The sequence below is a fragment of the Staurois parvus genome, unplaced genomic scaffold (genome assembly GCF_062004578.1).
Source record: "Staurois parvus isolate SC_StPar_1 unplaced genomic scaffold, SC_StPar_1.0 ptg000604l, whole genome shotgun sequence".
Classification (NCBI taxonomy): domain Eukaryota; kingdom Metazoa; phylum Chordata; class Amphibia; order Anura; family Ranidae; genus Staurois; species Staurois parvus.
Genome location: NW_028318400.1, coordinates 191,058 through 214,267, shown reverse-complemented (window position 1 = coordinate 214,267; position 23,210 = coordinate 191,058). Strand labels below are relative to the sequence as shown.

General features: G+C 47.1%; 1 protein-coding gene across 1 annotated transcript in view; it reads left to right on the top strand.

The window, feature by feature from the left end:
• LOC149449761 (alpha-2-macroglobulin-like protein 1) overlaps nt 1–14,565 on the top strand; it is a 125,162-nt gene extending 110,597 nt beyond the window's left edge. Inside the window, exon 36 of the mRNA XM_089692748.1 lies at nt 14,299–14,565. Coding sequence (XP_089548874.1) covers nt 14,299–14,315 — 17 coding nt within the window. The 3' untranslated portion in view covers nt 14,316–14,565. The remainder of the gene's footprint in view (nt 1–14,298) is intronic.
• The last annotated feature ends 8,645 nt before the right edge of the window (nt 14,566–23,210 follow it).

The window sequence follows — 23,210 nt, the reverse complement described above, 5'->3', positions numbered from 1 at the left end:
TCAGCAGTTGCTGTCACTGAACATAAGGAGTACAACCTGATGTAGATGAACTTTAGAAACCCCCAAAACATGCTGGCTAGAGATGAGCGAATCGAAGTAGGCGAAGTGGAATTCGTTTCGAATATTGGAAAATTTTCGATTCGCGCCGAATCCGAAAAATAGCATACTTCGGATGCGCGAATCGAAATTTTTCCTAAAATGGCGGCGGACATGTGCGGCGACGGAGCGGGGATGTCTGGGAAGGCGCGCAGACAAGGCGCGCTGACCCATAATGCATTCCTTAATGACATGTGATCGCATTAGCCAATCAGCAGCCAGCCAGCCAGCACTGTGTAATGGTCGAGCTATAAATGGCGGCCATTTTAGAATTCTTCATTTGCCTCCAGTCATTCAAGAGAGGCAGACCGCTCTGTATTAGGGACAGAGTTAGGGCCACAGAAACGTTACTTGGGGACAGAGAAACGTTACTTAGGGACAGAGAAACATTACTCAGGGACACAGAATTGTTAGTGAGGGCCACAGAATCGTTACTTAGGGACACAGAAACGCTAGTTAGGGCCACAGAATTGTTACTGAGGGACAGACAGAATTGTTACTGAGGGCCACAGAAACGTTAGTTAGGGCCACAGAATTGTTACTCAGGGACAGACACAGAATTGTTACTGAGGGCCACAGAACTGTTACTTAGGGCCACAGAAACGTTAGTTAGGGCCACAGAATTGTTACTCAGGGACAGACACAGAATTGTTACTGAGGGCCACAGAATTGTTACTTAGGGCCACAGAAACGTTACTCAGGGCCACAGAATTGTTACTGAGGGCCACAGAACTGTTACTTAGGGCAACAGAAACGTTAGTTAGGGCCACAGAATTGTTACTCAGGGACAGACACAGAATTGTTACTGAGGGCCACAGAATTGTTACTTAGGGCCAAAGAAACGTTACTCAGGGACACAGAATTGTTACTGAGGGCCACAGAACTGTTACTTAGGGCCACAGAAATGTTAGTTAGGGCCACAGAATTGTTACTCAGGGACAGACACAGAATTGTTACTGAGGGACACAGAATTGTTACTGAGGGCCACAGAACCGTTACTTAGGGCCACAGAATTGTTACTCAGGGACACAGAATTGTTACTGAGGGCCACAGAACCGTTACTTAGGGCCACAGAATTGTTACTCAGGGACAGACACAGAATTGTTACTCAGGGACACAGAATTGTTACTGAGGGCCACAGAACCGTTACTTAGGGCCACAGAATTGTTACTCAGGGACACAGAATTGTTACTGAGGGCCACAGAACCGTTACTTAGGGCCACAGAATTGTTACTCAGGGACAGACACAAAATTGTTACTCAGGGCCACAGAATTGTTACTGAGGGCCACAGAACCGTTACTTAGGGCCACAGAATTGTTACTCAGGGACACAGAATTGTTACTGAGGGCCACAGAACCGTTACTTAGGGCCACAGAAACGTTACTCGGGGACAGACACAGAATTGTTACTGAGGGCCACAGAATTGTTACTTAGGGCCACAGAAACGTTAGTTAGGGCCACAGAATTGTTACTCAGGGACAGACACAGAATTGTTACTGAGGGCCACAGAATTGTTACTTAGGGCCACAGAAATGTTACTCAGGGCCACAGAATTGTTACTGAGGGCCACAGAACTGTTACTTAGGGCAACAGAAACGTTAGTTAGGGCCACAGAATTGTTACTCAGGGACAGACACAGAATTGTTACTGAGGGCCACAGAATTGTTACTTAGGGCCACAGAAACGTTACTCAGGGACACAGAATTGTTACTGAGGGCCACAGAACTGTTACTTATGGCCACAGAAACGTTAGTTAGGGCCACAGAATTGTTACTCAGGGACAGACACAGAATTGTTACTGAGGGACACAGAATTGTTACTGAGGGCCACAGAACTGTTACTTAGGGCCACAGAATTGTTACTCAGGGACACAGAATTGTTACTGAGGGCCACAGAACCGTTACTTAGGGCCACAGAATTGTTACTCAGGGACAGACACAGAATTGTTACTCAGGGACACAGAATTGTTACTGAGGGCCACAGAACCGTTACTTAGGGCCACAGAATTGTTACTCAGGGACACAGAATTGTTACTGAGGGCCACAGAACCGTTACTTAGGGCCACAAAATTGTTACTCAGGGACAGACACAGAATTGTTACTCAGGGACACAGAATTGTTACTGAGGGCCACAGAACCGTTACTTAGGGCCACAGAATTGTTACTCAGGGACACAGAATTGTTACTGAGGGCCACAGAACCGTTACTTAGGGCCACAGAAACGTTACTCAGGGACAGACACAGAATTGTTACTGAGGGCCACAGAATTGTTACTTAGGGCCACAGAAACGTTAGTTAGGGCCACAGAATTGTTACTCAGGGACAGACACAGAATTGTTACTGAGGGCCACAGATTTGTTACTTAGGGCCACAGAAACGTTACTCAGGGCCACAGAATTGTTACTGAGGGCCACAGAACTGTTACTTAGGGCCACAGAAACGTTAGTTAGGGCCACAGAATTGTTACTCAGGGACAGACACAGAATTGTTACTGAGGGCCACAGAATTGTTACTTAGGGCCACAGAAACGTTACTCAGGGACACAGAATTGTTACTGAGGGCCACAGAACTGTTACTTAGGGCCACAGAAACGTTAGTTAGGGCCACAGAATTGTTACTCAGGGACAGACACAGAATTGTTACTGAGGGACACAGAATTGTTACTGAGGGCCACAGAACTGTTACTTAGGGCCACAGAATTGTTACTCAGGGACACAGAATTGTTACTGAGGGCCACAGAACCGTTACTTAGGGTCACAGAATTGTTACTCAGGGACAGACACAGAATTGTTACTCAGGGACACAGAATTGTTACTGAGGGCCACAGAACCGTTACTTAGGGCCACAGAATTGTTACTCAGGGACACAGAATTGTTACTGAGGGCCACAGAACCGTTACTTAGGGCCACAGTATTGTTACTCAAGGACAGGCACAGAATTGTTACTCAGGGACACAGAATTGTTACTGAGGGCCACAGAACCGTTACTTAGGGCCACAGAATTGTTACTCAGGGACACAGAATTGTTACTGAGGGCCACAGAACCGTTACTTAGGGCCACAGAAATGTTACTCAGGGACAGACACAGAATTGTTACTGAGGGCCACAGAATTGTTACTTAGGGCCACAGAAACGTTACTCAGGGACACAGAATTGTTACTGTGGGCCACAGAACTGTTACTTAGGGCCACAGAAACGTTAGTTAGGGCCACAGAATTGTTACTCAGGGACAGACACAGAATTGTTACTGAGGGACACAGAATTGTTACTGAGGGCCACAGAACCGTTACTTAGGGCCACAGAATTGTTACTCAGGGACACAGAATTGTTACTGAGGGCCACAGAATTGTTACTCAGGGACAGACACAGAATTGTTACTCAGGGACACAGAATTGTTACTGAGGGCCACAGAACCGTTACTTAGGGCCACAGAAACGTTACTCAGGGACACAGAATTGTTACTGAGGGCCACAGAACCGTTACTTAGGGCCACAGAATTGTTACTCAGGGACAGACACAGAATTGTTACTGAGGGACACAGAATTGTTACTGAGGGCCACAGAACTGTTACTTAGGGCCACAGAATTGTTACTCAGGGACACAGAATTGTTACTGAGGGCCACAGAACCGTTACTTAGGGCCACAGAATTGTTACTCAGGGACAGACACAGAATTGTTACTCAGGGACACAGAATTGTTACTGAGGGCCACAGAACCGTTACTTAGGGCCACAGAATTGTTACTCAGGGACACAGAATTGTTACTGAGGGCCACAGAACCGTTACTTAGAGCCACAGAATTGTTACTCAGGGACAGACACAGAATTGTTACTCAGGGACACAGAATTGTTACTGAGGGCCAAAGAACCGTTACTTAGGGCCACAGAATTGTTACTAAGGGACACAGAATTGTTACTGAGGGCCACAGAACCGTTACTTAGGGCCACAGAAACGTTACTCAGGGACAGACACAGAATTGTTACTGAGGGCCACAGAATTGTTACTTAGGGCCACAGAAACGTTAGTTAGGGCCACAGAATTGTTACTCAGGGACAGACACAGAATTGTTACTGAGGGCCACAGAATTGTTACTTAGGGCCACAGAAACGTTACTCAGGGCCACAGAATTGTTACTGAGGGCCACAGAACTGTTACTTAGGGCCACAGAAACGTTAGTTAGGGCCACAGAATTGTAACTCAGGGACAGACACAGAATTGTTACTGAGGGCCACAGAATTGTTACTTAGGGCCACAGAAACGTTACTCAGGGACACAGAATTGTTACTGAGGGCCACAGAACTGTTACTTAGGGCCACAGAAAAGTTAGTTAGGGCCACAGAATTGTTACTCAGGGACAGACACAGAATTGTTACTGAGGGACACAGAATTGTTACTGAGGGCCACAGAACTGTTACTTAGGGCCACAGAATTGTTACTCAGGGACACAGAATTGTTACTGAGGGCCACAGAACCGTTACTTAGGGTCACAGAAACGTTACTCAGGGACAGACACAGAATTGTTACTCAGGGACACAGAATTGTTACTGAGGGCCACAGAACCGTTACTTAGGGCCACAGAATTGTTACTCAGGGACACAGAATTGTTACTGAGGGCCACAGAACCGTTACTTAGGGCCACAGAATTGTTACTCAAGGACAGGCACAGAATTGTTACTCAGGGACTCAGAATTGTTACTGAGGGCCACAGAACCGTTACTTAGGGCCACAGAATTGTTACTCAGGGACACAGAATTGTTACTGAGGGCCACAGAACCGTTACTTAGGGCCACAGAAACGTTACTCAGGGACAGACACAGAATTGTTACTGAGGGCCACAGAATTGTTACTTAGGGCCACAGAAACGTTACTCAGGGACACAGAATTGTTACTGAGGGCCACAGAACTGTTACTTAGGGCCACTGAAACATTAGTTAGGGCCACAGAATTGTTACTCAGGGACAGACACAGAATTGTTACTCAGGGACACAGAATTGTTACTGAGGGCCACAGAACCGTTACTTAGGGCCACAGAATTGTTACTCAGGGACACAGAATTGTTACTGAGGGCCACAGAATTGTTACTCAGGGACAGACACAGAATTGTTACTCAGGGACACAGAATTGTTACTGAGAGCCACAGAACCGTTACTTAGGGCCACAGAAACGTTACTCAGGGACACAGAATTTTTACTGAGGGCCACAGAACCGTTACTTAGGGCCACAGAATTGTTACTCAGGGACAGACACAGAATTGTTACTGAGGGACACAGAATTGTTACTGAGGGCCACAGAACCGTTACTTAGGGCCACAAAATTGTTACTCAGGGACACAGAATTGTTACTGAGGGCCACAGAACCGTTACTTAGGGCCACAGAATTGTTACTCAGGGACAGACACAGAATTGTTACTCAGGGACACAGAATTGTTACTGAGGGCCACAGAACCGTTACTTAGGGCCACAGAAACATTACTCAGGGACACAGAATTGTTACTGAGGGCCACAGAACCGTTACTTAGGGCCACAGAATTGTTACTCAGGGACAGACACAGAATTGTTACTGAGGGACACAGAATTGTTACTGAGGGCCACAGAACCGTTACTTAGGGCCACAGAATTGTTACTCAGGGACACAGAATTGTTACTGAGGGCCACAGAACCGTTACTTAGGGCCACAGAAACGTTACTCAGGGACACAGAATTGTTACTGAGGGCCACAGAACCGTTACTTAGGGCCACAGAATTGTTACTCAGGGACAGACACAGAATTGTTACTCAGGGACACAGAATTGTTACTGAGGGCCACAGAACCGTTACTTAGGGCCACAGAAACATTACTCAGGGACACAGAATTGTTACTGAGGGCCACAGAACCGTTACTTAGGGCCACAGAATTGTTACTCAGGGACAGACACAGAATTGTTACTGAGGGACACAGAATTGTTACTGAGGGCCACAGAACCGTTACTTAGGGCCACAGAAACGTTACTCAGGGACACAGAATTGTTACTGAGGGCCACAGAACCGTTACTTAGGGCCACAGAATTGTCACTCAGGGACAGACACAGAATTGTTACTCAGGGACACAGAATTGTTACTCAGGGACACAGAATCGTTGAATTAAAGAGTATGTCAGACAACATGCAGAGGAGTGGCAGAGGAGGCAATGTTTTAGGAGCGAGCAGACGTGGCAGCAGAGGAAGGGGTCGAGGCAGCACTATTCGCAGCCAGAGGCCAGTGCTCCCGGTGTCATCCAGCGGGCGTGTCTCCACCGACAACCCTGCCGTCATCGATTGGTTGGCTCGGTCGTCTTCCTCTTCCCAGGTCACCTCTGACACCTACAGCCAACGGTCGGTGGGTACGTCAGACACAACCGTTAGTTGGCATGGCCCGGGAGCAAGCCCACTGAAATCACGTGTCCTCTACCTGCCCCTGTCCTTTGCTGTTCCCTCACCAAGCGAAGTATCGCATGCTGTGGGCTCAGCCCCACTGTACAGTGAGGAAGAGCTAACAGAGAACGGTCAGGAACGGGGGGAGACATCCACCTTTTCAGCAGCCAGGCGAAGAAGTACTGGCGAGGAGAGTGGCTCGGTAGCCGGTCTAGAGACAGGTCTGTCTCCTGACCCAGACGCAGCCGAGGGGGCTAGTAGTGAGGCGGAGACCCTACTTGATGATGAGGAGGTTGATCGCACTTGGCAGCCTCGTCGTCATCAGGTAATTTCTTCCGCATCATCAGGAGAAGAGGGTGCCAGCTTGGCAGCGAGCGAAACAGTCAGTGGGTTGCCCAGGAGGCAGCAGGGTCGCAGCAGTGTCAGTGGAGCCAAACGGCCAGTAGTGGTGCCGGTGCGCACGGAGGAAGTAGCAGTCAGCCAGTGAGGAGTAGCGGGGGCAAAGTTTCCTACTCGGTGGTGTTGCAATTTTTCGTCAAGCCGCCCGAGGAAGTAAACGTAGCCGTATGTCGACTATGTGGCCAGAAATGCAAGCGTGGCCAGGGGGCCCATGTTGGGACTACAGCGTTGCGTCAGCATATGCAGCGTCACCATTCGGTGGCCTGGGAAAACCGTGATAAAGATACGGCGGTTCTGCCTGCCCCAGCCCCCGCTCCATCACCCGCTCCGTTACTTGCTCCGTCACCCGACGTCAATCGCCCTCTATCAGCCAGTCAAGGCTCCAACACCTCTGCTGAGGGGAGTTGTCGCTCGTTGGCATCTTCCGCTCGTTCAGATGCTCCTTCTCCTGCTACTCCTCTTCACGGATTCCGTCAGCAGTCTTTCTTGGAATCCGTTTCCAAGAGACAACAGTTTGCGAGCACGCACCCGACGGTGCAAAAGCTGAACGTCCTCCTGTCCAAGTTGCTGGTGCTGCAGTCGCTCCCTTTCCAACTGGTGGACTCAGCACCTTTCCGAGAAATGATGGCTTGTGCCGCGCCGCGGTGGAGAGTGCCAAGCCGTCATTTCTTCGCCCAAAAGGCAGTGCCAGCCCTGCATTCACATGTAGAAGAGATGGTGGGCCAGTCTTTGAGCATGTCGGTCTCTGCCAAAGTGCACGGCAGCGCCGACGTGTGGAGCTGTAACTACGGTCAGGGACAGTACATGTCATTTACGGCCCACTGGGTGAACGTGGTGCCGGCACAGCCGCACCAGCAACTTGGACAGGTCACGACACTTTTGCCTCCACGTTTGCACGTCCTTGGTCCAGCAAACATGTCCGCCTCTACCACCTCTTCTTCCGCCGTGTCCTCAGCCGCCACCCCCGTGCCAAGTCCCATTACCCGACCGGCATATCACATGTGCAGGGCGCAACGGTGTCACGTTGTGCTGCACCTGGTATGCCTTGGCGAACGTAGTCACACAGGGGAGGAACTTCTGAGTGTAATGAACAGAGAAATCGACAGATGGCTGTCTCCGCGCAAACTGAAAATCGGAACCATGTTGACCGACAACGGAAAGAACTGGTTGTCAAGCGGTTCCTAAAATCCACCATCCCACCGCAAGACATCCTTAAAATGTCACGTAAACTTTGCATGCATTTCAGCCATTCCTACACCGCAAAGCACACCCTCCTTGAGCTGCAGCGACAGAACGGAATTCCACAGCATCGCCTGATCTGCGACGTTGCAACAAGGTGGAATTCAACCCTACACATGTTAGACCGCCTTTACGAGCAGCGAAAGGCCATCACCGATTTCCTGATGTTACAAGCGGATAAAGGTACTCCCCTGTGTAACTTCGATGTCAGCCATTGGCAGCTCATGCGTGACACCTGCCGCTTGCTCAGGCCCTTTGAGGAGGCCACGCTATTCGTGAGTCGGCAGGACTATGGGATGAACGACGTCATTCCTCTGTTGCACGTCCTGGAACAAATGCTGTTAACAATGGCTGGTCAGGGTGCGGTAGACATGGCGCACAGATCTCAATGCCACATGACCCCTGTGGGGGCAGGACAGGAAGAAGAGGAGGAGGTAGAGGAGGACATTTGTGCTCAGGAATTATTGAGTGAAATGGGTGGTTTTTCCACTCAGCGGACAGGAGTGGAGGAGCAGGAGCATCTGGTAGAGGAGGAGGAGGAGGAGACAGAGGACCCAGACGCACCGTGGCAGTATGCTGTGGAGATGGAGGCAGGGAGTACCTCGCATTCCTTGGCACAAATGGCCCATAGCATGCTCGGTTGCTTGCGTAGCGACAGCCGAATAATAACCATCAGACAGAGGGATGACTTTTGGCTGTCCACCTTGTTGGACCCTCGCTACCGTTCCAAAATGGTGGCCTTTTTCACACCTGCTGAGAGGGAGGCCAAAATTACGTACTATAAAAACCACCTATGTAGTCAGTTGGTCTCTGCCTTTCTGCGCCAACGTCCATCCTCAGACACTGTGGGCCCTGTGCGCTCGCGTTCCGCTGCCATGGCAGCAGGGGAGGGGTGGGGTGGTAGGAGCAGTGGCAGCTCCACCAGCAGCGACTGCCTCAGTCTGCAGTCGATGATGAGTAGCTTTCTTCACCAGCGCAGTGAGGAAACTACTAACCAGCCGCAGCAGCAGCAGCAGCATCAGGTGGACCTGGAGCAGGAGCTCAAACAACAGGCTTGGGCCTACTTGTACAGCACCCTGCCAACCGAGGTAGACAATCCCCTTGACTACTGGGCAACGAAACTTGACCTTTGGCCCCAACTAGCTGAATTTGCCCTTGAAAGGCTGTCATGCCCGGCCAGTAGCGTGGCATCGGAGCGCGTGTTTAGTGCGGCAGGAGGTATTGTAACTCCACGGAGGACACGACTGTCCACCCAAAGTGTGAAGAGACTCACGTTTGTGAAAATGAATCAGGCGTGGATTAGTCTGGATTTCAAACCACCAGTTCCTGACACAACTGACTAAATCCGCCATGAATCATGCCCCAAACATGTGCCACTTTCAGGTCTCCTCACACACTGCTGGTGTGTTCCATTTTTTGTCATAGGGTGCTGGCAGATTACGGGCCTCCCATAGCTGCTGCCAGGCCCCTAATCTGCCATGGGCCCCTGTACCGCCTCCTCATGCTGCTGCCAGGTCCAGAGTCTCTCATGGGTCCCTGTACGGCCTCCCATTGCTGCTGTCTCCATCGCCACACTCTGCCATGTGCCACTTTCAGGTCTCCTCACACACTGCTGGTGTGTTCAATTTTTTGACATAGGGTGCTGGCAGATTACGGGCCTCCCATAGCTGCTGCCAGGCCCCTAATCTGCCATGGGCCCCTGTACTGCCTCCTCATGCTGCTGCCAGGTCCAGAGTCTCTCATGGGTCCCTGTACGGCCTCCCATTGCTGCTGTCTCCCATCGCCTCACTCTGCCATGTGCCACTTTCAGGTCTCCTCACACACTGCTGGTGTGTTCAATTTTTTGTCATAGGGTGCTGGCAGATTACGGGCCTGCCATAGCTGCTTCCAGGCCCCTAATCTGCCATGGGCCCCTATACCGCCTCCTCATGCTGCTGCCAGGTCCAGAGTCTCTCATGGGTCCCTGTACGGCCTCCCATTGCTGCTGTCTCCATCGCCACACTCTGCCATGTGCCACTTTCAGGTCTCCTCACACACTGCTGGTGTGTTCAATTTTTTGTCATAGGGTGCTGGCAGATTACGGGCCTCCCATAGCTGCTGCCAGGCCCCTAATCTGCCATGGGCCCCTATACCGCCTCCTCATGCTGCTGCCAGGTCCACAGTCTCTCATGGGTCCCTGTACGGCCTCCCATTGCTGCTGTCTCCATCGCCACACTCTGCCATGTGCCACTTTCAGGTCTCCTCACACACTGCTGGTGTGTTCAATTTTTTGACATAGGGTGCTGGCAGATTACGGGCCTCCCATAGCTGCTGCCAGGCCCCTAATCTGCCATGGGCCCCTATACCGCCTCCTCATGCTGCTGCCAGGTCCACAGTCTCTCATGGGTCCCTGTACGGCCTCCCATTGCTGCTGTCTCCATCGCCACACTCTGCCATGTGCCACTTTCAGGTCTCCTCACACACTGCTGGTGTGTTCAATTTTTTGACATAGGGTGCTGGCAGATTACGGGCCTCACATAGCTGCTTCCAGGCCCCTAATCTGCCATGGGCCCATGTACCGCCTCCTCATGCTGCTGCCAGGTCCAGAGTCTCTCATGGGTCCCTGTACGGCCTCCCATTGCTGCTGTCTCCATCGCCACACTCTGCCATGTGCCACTTTCAGGTCTCCTCACACTGCTGGTGTGTTACATTTTTTGTCATAGGGTGCTGGCAGATTACGGGCCTGCCATAGCTGCTGCCAGGCCCCTAATCTGCCATGGGCCCCTATACCGCCTCCTCATGCTGCTGCCAGGTCCACAGTCTCTCATGGGTCCCTGTACGGCCTCCCATTGCTGCTGTCTCCATCGCCACACTCTGCCATGTGCCACTTTCAGGTCTCCTCACACTGCTGGTGTGTTACATTTTTTGTCATAGGGTGCTGGCAGATTACGGGCCTCACATAGCTGCTGCCAGTCCCCTAATCTGCCATGGGCCCCTATACCGCCTCCTCATGCTGCTGCCAGGTCCAGAGTCTCTCATGCCATGTGCCACTTTCAGGTCTCCTCACACACTGCTGGTGTGTTCAATTTTTTGTCATAGGGTGCTGGCAGATTACGGGCCTCCAATAGCTGCTGCCAGGCCCCTAATCTGCCATGGGCCCCTATACCGCCTCCTCATGCTGCTGCCAGGTCCACAGTCTCTCATGCCATGTGCCACTTTCAGGTCTCCTCACACTGCCTGTGTGTTTAATTTTTTGACATAGGGTGTTGGCAGATTACGGGCCTCCCATAGCTGCTGCCAGGCCCCTAATCTGCCATGGGCCCCTATACCGCCTGCTCATGCTGCTGCCAAGTCCAGAGTGTGTCATGGGTCCCTGTACGGCCTCCCATTGCTGCTGTCTCCATCGCCACACTCTGCCATGTGCCACTTTGAGGCCTCCTCACACTGCTGGTGTGTTCAATTTTTTGACATAGGGTGCTGGCAGATTACGGGCCTCCCATTGCTGCTGCCAGGCACGTAATCTGCCATGGGCCCCCGTACCGACTCCTCATGCTGTGACGTTGCAACAAGGTGGAATTCAACCCTACATATGTTAGACCGCCTTTACGAACAGCGAAAGGCCATCACAGATTTCCTGATGTTAAAAGCGGATAAAGGTACTCCCTGTGTAACTTAGATGTCAGCCATTGGCAGCTCATGCGTGACACCTGCGCTTGCTCAGGCCCTTTGAGGAGGCCACGCTATTCGTGAGTCGGCAGGACTATGGGATGAACGAGGTCATATGCCATGGGCCCCCGTACCGCCTGGTCACGCTGCTGCTGAGCCCACAGTGTGACCTGGGTCCCTGTACCGCCTCCCATTGCTCCCACTCTGCCATGTGCCACTTTGAGGTCTCCTCACACTCCTGCGGTTTTCCATTTTGTCATAGGTTGCTGGCAGATTACAGGCCTCCCATAGGTGCCGCCAGGCCCCAAATTGGCCATGGGCCCCCGTACCGCCTGGTCACGCTGCTGCTGGTCCCACAGTGTGACCTGGGTCCCTGTACGGCCTCCCATTGCTCCCACTCTACCATGTGCCACTTTGAGGTCTCTTCACACTCCTGCGGTTTTCCATTTTGTCATAGGTTGCTGGCAGATTACAGGCCTCCCATAGGTGCCGCCAGGCCCCAAATCGGCCATGGGCCCCCGTACCGCCTGGTCACGCTGCTGCTGGTCCCACAGTGTGACCTGGGTCCCTGTACCGCCTCCCATTGCTCCCACTCTGCCATGTGCCACTTTGAGGTCTCCTCACACTCCTGCGGTTTTCCATTTTGTCATAGGTTGCTGGCAGATTACAGGCCTCCCATAGGTGCTGCCAGGCCCCAAATCTGCCATGGGCCCCCGTACCGCCTGGTCACGCTGCTGCTGGGCCCACAGTGTGACCTGGGTCCCTGTACCGCCTCCCATTGCTCCCACTCTGCCATGTGCCACTTTGAGGTCTCCTCACACTCCTGCTGGTTTCCATTTTGTCATAGGTTGCTGTATGGCCTCCCATTGCTGCTGCCTCCACCGCCACACTGTGGCTCCAAACACTGGTTTTGGCCCCGTGACTGGCCAAATGAGTGAAGTGTGCGGTGATTCTAAGATCGACGGCACTCATCTGCATGTCATACTGACTGACAGTATTATTTCTCTTCCCCAGCAGACTCCAAGGGCATTTAAATTAAAGGTACAGTGTTCTGCACTAATATTAAGTCTCTCTGAAGCCTAGAAACACCCTTTTTTAAGTTAAATTCACAGCGAATATATTAGACTCGAATCGAATATTGTCCACGAATTCGCCGAATCAGTCGAATCGAATTTTTGAATACTTCTCTCATCTCTAATGCTGGCAGCAACAGCTTGGGGTTGATTTACTAAAACTGGAGCACTCAGAATCTGGTGCAGCTGTGCATGATGACCAATCAGCTTCTAACTTCAGCTTGTTCAATTAAAGGACAAATTCACCTTTTGGACAAAATTAATAAATGCACATTTTTTTGCAGGCAAAAAAAAACGTGCATTTATTAATTTTGTCCAAAGGAGCCTATAAAGCATTTCACCAGAGATCAGTAGTTTGCTGATGCCATGCAGGTCTCCTGCAGACCTGTCAGAATATCTGCTTACAGTACAGGGATGTACGGTCAAGCAGATATACTGACAGGAAGCTTAAATTAACTAACACGGTGCTCCACAGCACCATGGTAGATCATTGAAAACTACAAGCCGACAGCAGCTAAGGCAATTCGTGAATGAATCACACGGCCATGTGGTTTTCATATTTGACAGATAGTATGGGGATCCCCGTACTATCTGTCAGAGGAAGGGGAGGCAGTGGGTACAGCACCAGCTATGGGAACAAGTTACATGTTTCACCCTAAAACCGGGTGGAACATTTAACATGTTCCAAAGGTGAACTTATCCTTTAAGCTTTGACAAAAAACATGGAAGCTGATTGGTTTCCATGCAGAGCTGCACCAGATTTTGCACTCTCCAATTTCAGTAAATTAACCCTTTTTATCCTTCTGACTAAGGACTAATAAATTAAAATTTCTGGAATCTACAACAATTGGCGTGACACTTATTTTGTGTTTCTAAACATTAAACTATAAGTACACCTTTCGTAATATGTTACTTCCATATTCAGGGTGTAAAATGTTACGATCAGACTGGCCCCCACTCACCGTTTTGACAGCTACCAGGGAATCTTCCCCCTCCCCTTCGCTAGCCGTCACATTTTTAAAAAACGTAGCTGAGCCGTCACTCATTCACAGTCCTTTGTAAATGAGAGACTACAAGTCCTGACAACCTTAGCGGCTGCTGACTTGTACTCCTCAATGAACTTCCACGGCACTGTTAAGCGGTGTGGTAGTACATTTATTCTTCCTGGAAGTATATTTTCGTGCTCGTACATCCTATATGGGCAAGCAAAGTTACTGACAGGTCTGCAGGAGATCTTCATGGCACCAGCGATCTGCTGATTTACAGCCCCCTGCAGACAAAAATAAATATACATTTTTTTACCTGCAAAAAAATTTGCATTTATTATCTTTTGCTAAAAAGGTAAACTTATCCTATAATAGACTTGATGGTTCTCCTCTAATGTAATGTCCTTATAGCTCCTGCCTAAGTCAGTTTTTAAATGTAACTTTTCCTTTTTTTGCTACTCTTTTGCTTTGTAGATAACTCCAGCAATTGAAGTTGAGAACAAAACAACATTGTGCGCCTGTAAGGAAAACTCGGACATGAAATAGATACTATACAATTAAAATGAGATTACTAAACACCTCACAGTTTCCATGTATCATCATCTTGTTTCTATAAACGTATGAACTGATTGCATTTGGGAGAATACAGCTACTTCACTAAAAAGCTTTGCAGTCTGGAATCTCCAATCTCACCTATTATGTTCTTACATTAAAAGGAACATTAAAGTCTGTTTGCCATGAGCATATAGTCTGTGTAATTAGTTTGGAGTGTGTATGAAAGTACATTTTTCTTATATGATGTTTTACTTTCTTGTACCAATTTTTACTTTTTATTTTTGAAATACGGATAGGTGGATGCTTTTCCTGTTAGTTATTGGTTTATGGGCTAATGGAAACTGCATCCCTGAGATAAGCTCAAAGACAGAAGATGCTGGGATTGATTTACTAAAGGCAAATTGGCTGTTTGCTTTGCAAGGGAATTTGCTCCAGAGCTTAGCGAATGAGAAACTCTGCTAAGTGTCATCATCCAATCATGTGCAAGCAAAAATGCTGTTTCTGTTGTTCCCCTTGCACGTGATGGTTATACTTTGTAAAATGAAACCACCACATTTGCTAAGTATACCCATCATGTGCATAGGGAACAACAAAAACAGCATTCTTGCTTGCACATGAAGAAAACAAAAGACTGACAATTTTGAGAAAAAAAATTAATATTTTTGACTTTTTGCCGCCCGGCCTAAAACCAGATAGCGGCCGGACGAACAGCTCATCCCTCCGGGTGGACGCCATATGGCATCCTTCCAGGCATGTGCAATCACAGCAGGTCACATGACAGTTGTATACAATGGATGGCTTCCTTTCATGCCATCCATTGTATACAAGTGTGTCTAGCTGTGAATGGTCACAGCGATCATATGCACACGCTGGGCCAATCACAGCCCAGATGTGTCATGTGATTAGCTGTGGCCAAATCACAGCTAAGCACAAAAAAAAACCCTGAATGAATCGATTTCATTCAGGTAAATGCTTGCTTATTGCAAAGAAATTCTTTGCTATAAGCAAATTGTGTAAAAATAAATAAATAAATAAAATAAAAAATACTGATCACTTCCCCAAAGTAGTACAATGTTAATATGGTAACATTATACTACTTTGGTTATAGTGAAATATGAAAATGAAAATCTTAGAGTAAAAAATGTAATAAAAAATAATTTTTTTTTTTTTAAAAATGATCAATTTTTTTTTTCGTACTGTCACCAGTCAGTTATATGATGACGCTGTACTGCACTGGTGACAGTATGTAAAAACAAAATAGTGAAAATAATTTTTTTAATTTCTTCATTTCCAAAAAATTATGACAAAAAAATTACAACTTCAATAAACTCGCTATGCCTCTTATGAAATACGTCGGACCGTCTACTTTGCAAAAAGGGTCATTTGGGGGATGTCTGTACTGTTCTGACATTCTTGGACCTCAAGAAATTAGATTGGCTGTCAGTACTTCAGGATTGATCAATATTCAGATATATACCATAGTTTGTGAACTCTATAACTTTCCTACAAACTAAAAAATACATCCTAATTTGAGTTATTTTCACCAAAGAAATGTAGTAGAACACATCTTGGCCTAAATTTATGAAGAACAATTATTTATTTGCAGTTTTATAACAGAAACAAAACCGTGTTTTTTTTCTAAATATTTAATCTTTTTTTTGTTAATTTAGAAAAAAATAAAAACTCCAGCGGTGATTAAATACCAACAAAAGAAAGCTCTGGTTGTGTGAAAAAAATGATAAAATTTTAGTTTGGGTACAATGTTGTATGACCGCGCAATTGTCATTCAAAGTGTCATTCAAAGTCTGAAACCTGAAAATTGGCTTGGGCAGGAAGAGGGGAAAAAGTGCCCGGTATTGAAGGGGTTAAACATGTCCAGTAAAAAAATAAAATTTCATCATAAATTTAGGCCAAAATGTATTCTGCGACATGTCTTTGCTAAAAAAAATTCCAATCCGTGTAAATTAATTGGTTTACGTGAAAATTATAGCTTTTAAAAATGGTGGTATAGATACTGCAATTTTTTTTTCCTACTAGTAATGGCGGCGATCAGCGACTTATTGCAGGACTGCGGCAGACATTCGGACACTGGGGGAAACTGACTTGGTGTGTCACTGACATCCCCAGTGACACCAATACAGTGATCAGTGCTAAAAGAAAAAAAAAATGATCAAATGGTTAACTGTGTGCTGGGAGTGTTTTACTATGGGGCGGTGTGTTGGTGCACAGCCATCCAGAGCAGTGTGCCCAAGCTGACAGGGAGGAGAACTGTTAGTAAACAAAACAGTCCTCCCTGTCTGAGATGCTCGGTAATCGCCGGGCGCCGGCGGGTAACTGGTGGCCACAAATGGCAGCGTGGGTAAGGCTCGCACACGCCCCCTACATGGAAATGCAAAATCACATATACATACATGATGTTGTGCACCCGTGCCGCCCTGTAGCAGTATTTCTCCTATAGGGCAGTCGGGAAGCAGTTAAGTTTCAAAATACTTGTGACAAAAAAATTTAGATCTTCAAAACTCACCATCCTCCTTACTGAGCATCTTCGAGTGTCTTCTTTCCAAAAAGAAGTCTTGTTGGGGGTTTTCATACTGTCCTGACACTTTAGGGCCTCAAAAAATGAGATAGACTGTCAGAATATCAGGGTTGATAAATTTCAAAAATTTATACCATAGTTAGTACCGAGTTTCCCCGAAAATAACACACTGTCTTATATTTTTTTTGGCTCAAAAAAAAAAAAAAAACACTAGGTCTTTTTTTTAATGTATAGGTGTGGACAGGGGGTGCAGAGGTGATCTGCAGGCAGTTGTGTATGAGGGTTACTATGGAGAGGGCCGGCTGATGACAGTTGTGAGCTGCAGTCAGGTGTTGTAGAGGTGAATTGACAAGTGAGTTTCAGACAGGGTGCAGATATGAGCCACAGACAAGATGCAGGGGTGAGTTGCGGACAGGGGATGCAGAGTTGAGCTGATGCTGGGGGGTGCAGAGCCGAACTGTGGCCAGGGGGTGCAGAGGTGAGTTACAACTCTGCACCCCCCCAAGCCACAGCTCACCTATGCAGCATCTGCAACCCATCTGTCAATTTACCTCTGCAACACCTGACTGCAGCTCACCATTGCACATCCCCCCTCCCCCTCCACTGCCCTCATATAGTTAGCTAGCTTTTCTCTCTATAATAACTCCCGTTTCGGGTCCTATCTTCCCACACAGTGCACCAAGCGCACTCACTCACCATACCACCTCTTCCCCACTGGCCGACAATTACCCCTGGGGTATCGGCTTCCATACATTAGGCTGCAGGACGAGATGCCCCGCCCCTAAACACACTGCATACTGCACCCGCAGATATCTGTTCCTTCCCTGTCCCACTGTGAGTACAGAGGTAGGGAGGTTTTGTGGGAGCGGGTGGTGATGTCTCTTACAAGGACTGTCACTTACAAACAAAAAAGCTGCGCTTCTGTGTTTATAAGAAACAGTAGATATTGGTGTGCACAGGGTTAGTGCTGGAGGTGGCGGAACAAAGTTCCACCTAAAAAAAAGCCCTGACCACAGCTAGGTCTTATTTTTGGGGTAGGTCTTATACTTTAACAATTCCCAAAAATAATACTAGATCTTATTTTCGGGGAAACAGGGTAGACTCGCAAACTCACACAGACTAAGTAATATACACTGATTTGCATTTTTGTAGTAAAGAAATGCAGCAGAATACATTCTGGCGTAAATTTAGGAAGAAAGATTATGTATTTGATATGTGTTATAACGGACGGTAAGGGAAACAGGTTTTTCTTCCAAATTTTCAGTCTTTTTCTTTTATATAGTAAGAAAACAACAGTGGTTATTAAATACTTCCAAACGAAAGTTCTATCTGCTTGAAAAAAATTATACAAAATTCATTTGGGTACAGTGCTGCATGACCGAGTAATTTTTAGTCGAACTACCACAGCACTGAAAACTAAAAAAATAGTCTAGTAAAGAAGGGAGTGAAGCATGCAAGTACTGAAATGGTTCACTAGATGGGGTTGTGGTATTCTTGTGGAGGGAGGTTCCTATATAAGGATGTCGTTTTGGACAAGATTCAGAATTTCCTGCCACATTATAGCTCAAGAATGTGCAGGGCATCAGGTTATCCTTTTTCCAGTGTACTAAATCAACACAAATAAAATCAATGATAGATAAAATAGTGCTTTTGGACCAAATACAAAAATGTTTGTCAAACCAATACACTGCTCATGCTGTGTAAACACTCAGTGATATCCCTGCCAGCACTTCAGTGCCCCTTGCCCTTGAGTGTGAATGAAACTGTTAATATTCAATAATTCACAACTAACCTAAAAAACCTAAACTGATTGTAAACGCATTTTATTGACAAACATGTCATACATACCTTATGGCAACGATGAGAACCATGGATGCAGTGGTCAGCCAAGGAAATTTAATGCAGCAGTGAAAGACATCGAGCTTATTTCCCTTCGACAATGGAAGATGTCCAGCAGAGCCTTCAGCATAGAACTGGCAGAAACCAGTGGTAACCAAGTACACCCTTCAACTGTCCAGGGAAGTCTGGCCAAAAGTGGTCTTCATGGTAGAATTGTGGCCAAAAAGCCATACCGTCAAAGGGGAAACAAGGCAGTGACCCAATTGTGTACAAAAACATAGGAAAGAACAAAACGGCGCACTCTCCTCGTACATTACCTTAATAACAGGAAATGTTTTCTAAAATTACAAATGCATACTCACAAACCAAAAAAGGTCATAAAAACAAAGACAAGGAGTCAACGATGTCAATCTCGGATGGCAGAGGTCTTTGGGTTAAAGTGCTAACACGTTTCAGGAGTCGAACTCCCTTCTTCAGAGCAACAGATAAAATGCAATGCATAATGATGGTTCTTATATATGAGGCCAAGTAATAATGAGAACACAACCACTCCCCCTCTGTGCAAAAGGAAGGGGTGGAGTACTGCAAGTGATGCCCAAAAGGGAGATATCCTAAACTCAGGCATATATTAAATCATATTAGTGGCTATGATATGGCAATCAAAAATGCTTATCCAATGGACTGATCAAATCACCATGGATATCCATGGTGATTTGATCAGTTCATTGGGTAAGCATTTTTGATTGCCATATCATAGCCACTAATATGATTTAATATATACCTATCTAAGTTTAGGATATCTCCCTTTTGGGCATCACTTGCAGTACTCCACCCCTTCCTTTTGCACAGAGGGGGTGTGTTGAACCACTGTAGAAAGACCACTGCTTGCCAACAGAGAGCACGCATCCTGCTCTATAACATGCTGTCAAAGGACAGGCTTTTCTACATTGGCATTAGTTGCTGAAGAAAAAAATAACTATAAACACCTTTTGTGTTAATGCACCTAGAATGGATTTATCTGAATGAAATTGAAAAGTCCTGCATGTTACAACTGTGGTTCACTTTCAGAAAACACACCAAAATCACCTGATCTAGTGGAAGTCTATGGGAAGTGCAGGTAACACACTCAAAAAAACATTTTTTGTACTGTTGAATTGTAGGTGAGTGGGTGCACTAGGACACCTTAGCTGCCATTGTGCTATATGCTGGGTGTCCAGTGGGCTGCCATGCCTTTAAAGAGGGGTGGGCTCCCTCAGGTTCACCTGCCCTTGATCTATCCATTAAATACATGTGTCTCTACTATGGGGGCTCTCAAAATTTGTAGAGTTAGGACCACAGAATATCGGGGTGCTGTGATGTGGGTCTGTGGCTTACATATGTATTTGCAAATGTGTGCTAACTAACCCCTGTTTTTAATGCATACTGTTAGACAGGTTAATTCGATTGTTGGCAAGCTAGCTGGCAAGTTGACCAGGAACTTTCTTTTCTCTTTTTTCTTTTGACATGCGTCACCTGTTCATTTGTCTTTGCTGCAAAAGCCAGTTATAGACTGGGACAGTGGCCATTTTTTGTACAAAAAGCATGTTTCCAATTTGTTGCACCCACAATACAGGGAAAATGCAGTGGGGCAGTGGTAAAGGGGCTGTAAGGAGGTCATGAATAGTGTAAACATCATTTGCAGACGGTGTCTTAAGCTCATACCCTGTTATCATCAGTGTTGCCAAACCCCCCCCCCCCCCCAAGTGAAATTTACTGACAGAACGCCCAACATTTACTGAAAAGCACCTGGCAAAATCCCGACAGAACCACATGTTATACTGACACTTCAGAAAAAAAAAAGTACATAAAATGTCCGTTTTAAGTGCAAAGCAGTGCAAATAGCAATATTTAAACTACAAAGATATAGCTAATGTGATTAGCAATGTGTTTAGGATACAAGAAAAGTAAAAAAACATATTTCTCCATTTTCATAAAGGTCAGGTTAATATACTGTAACCCAGCACTTACAGCGCAAGGGGAACTTTGATTTAAAGGGGAGTCCACAGCGCTCTCCTTTACATCAGGGTTTGCAGTGTTGACCTTCACATCAGGATCTGCAGAGTTCCTCCTTGTACTGTAAGGGGGAATCCTGCACAGAGACTCTGATGTAAAGGGGAAACCTGAGAACACTGATTTAAGGGGGAATGCTGGGAACTCTAGTAACCACAGTCCACCCCAGAGAGTGAATGCACTAAGGTAAGGGTGGGTTACTGATATAGGGGGGATGCTTTATATTAGTGCCCCCCCCAACCTTACTGTTTTCACTCCCCTTTACATCACTTCCCCCCCCAATTCAGACTGACTTTGCGGCGCTGTCACTAACCTCCTCTCTGGTGCACAATGCAGGGCTCAGTCAGATGGTCCTTTCTTGGCTCCAGCTCGGCAGCTCTGGTTTCATTCTCTATTTTCCTCTCACAGTCCACACATGTCTGACTCCTCCCATGACCTCTGTCCCGGTGGTGCTCCCACTCTTGATTCCTCTCCAGGCTCCCCTGATAGATTGCAGACATGATACAAGAGATGGTCAGACAGTGCGGACATGATACAAGAGATGGTTAGAGAGTGCAGACAGGATACAAGAGATGGTCAGAGACTGAGGCAGGATACAAGAGATGTTGGAGACTGAGGCAGGATACAAGAGATGTTGGAGACTGAAGCCAGGATACAAGAGATGGTTGGAGACTGAGGCCATGATACAAGAGATGGTTGGAAACTGAGGCCAGGGTTCAAGAGATTGTCGGAGACTGAGGCCAGAATACGAGAGATGGTCGGAGACTGAGGACAGGATACAAGAGATGGTCGGAGACTGAGGCCAGGATACAAGAGATGGTTGGAGACTGAGACCAGGATACAAGAGATGGTCTGAGACTAAGGCCAGGATACAAGAGATGGTCGGAGACTGAGGACAGGATACAAGAAATGGTCAGAGACTAAGGACAGGATACAAAAGATGGTCAGAAACTGAGGTCAGGATACAAGAGATGATCAGAGACTGAGGTCAGGATACAAGATATGGTCGGAGACTGAGGAGAGGATACAAGAGATGGCCAAAGACAGAGGAGAGGATACAAGAGATGGCAAAAGACATTGGAGAGGATACAAGAAATGGTCGGAGACTGAGGCCAGGATACAAGAGATAGTCGGAGACTGAGGCCAGGATATAAGAGATGGTCGGAGACTGAGGCCAGGATACAAGAGAAGGTCAGAGACTGAGGCCAGGATACAAGAGATGGTCTGAGACTAAGGCCAGGATACAAAAGATGGTTGGAGACTATGGCCAGGATACAAGAGATGGTCTGAGACTAAGGCCAGGATACAAGAGATGGTTGGAGATTGAGGGCAGGATACAAGAAATGGTCGGAGACTGAGGCCAGTATACAAAAGATGGTCGGAGACTGAGGTCAGGATACAAGAGATGATCAGAGACTGAGGCCAGTATACAAACGATGGTCGGAGACTGAGGTCAGGATACAAGAGATGATCAGAGACTGAGGCCAGGATACAAGAGATGGTCGGAGACTTAGGCCAGGATACAAGAGATGTTGGAGACAGAGGCCAGGATACAAGAGATGTTGGAGACAGAGGCCAGGATACAAGAGATTGTCGGGGACTGAGGACAGGATACAAGAGATGACCAGTCTACAACCCATCTTTAACCTTACATCACCCCAATCTATCTCCCCTTTAACCTTACATCCCCCCAATCTATCCTCCCTTTTTCTATCATTAACAAATTCCATACAAATCACTTGGCACCAAAAAATGACACTTGTTTCTGAATTCTCTAAAAGGGGTGCTACTGGTAGGTGGGTAGGGGTTGGGACCAAGGGACAGTGCTCAGAGGTGGGTAGGGGCAGAGTCAAGGAGTGACTCAGAAAGGGAGGGGGGGGGGTCCCTGCCCCTATTCCCTGGGAAAAAAGCCCTGCGAATAACTGACCTTTTGTAGGTTTTAATAGGAATTTATTGTGATGTAGAAGAAAATAAGTGAGTAAATCCAGGACTACCCTGGCAGTAACTTTTTTGGACACTAATCTGCAGCTACTGTACATTCAAAAGGGTTGGATGACCGGATATGTCCAGAAGATATGCAGAAAATTTCCAGGTGTTCCACCACATTCTCAGAAAGTTGGGGGGATAGTGGGGTCATTATTCTTATCGTTATATAGGACTTGTTTAGGGTCAACAGTTTGCACAATACAATATACAGGGAGACAGTACAGTTACAAAACAATTCAATGTCAGAGGGTTAGGAGGAACCCGCTCATAGAGCGTACAACCTAATTTCTAGCTGTATAGTTTACTGTTTCTGTTGTCTTTGACTAATGGTAAACAGTAGATACTTAAAGTGATAGTAAACTCCCTTCTCTTCATTTGTATCAGGTAAGCTTACCTGAAGGTACAATGAATATCTCCCAAA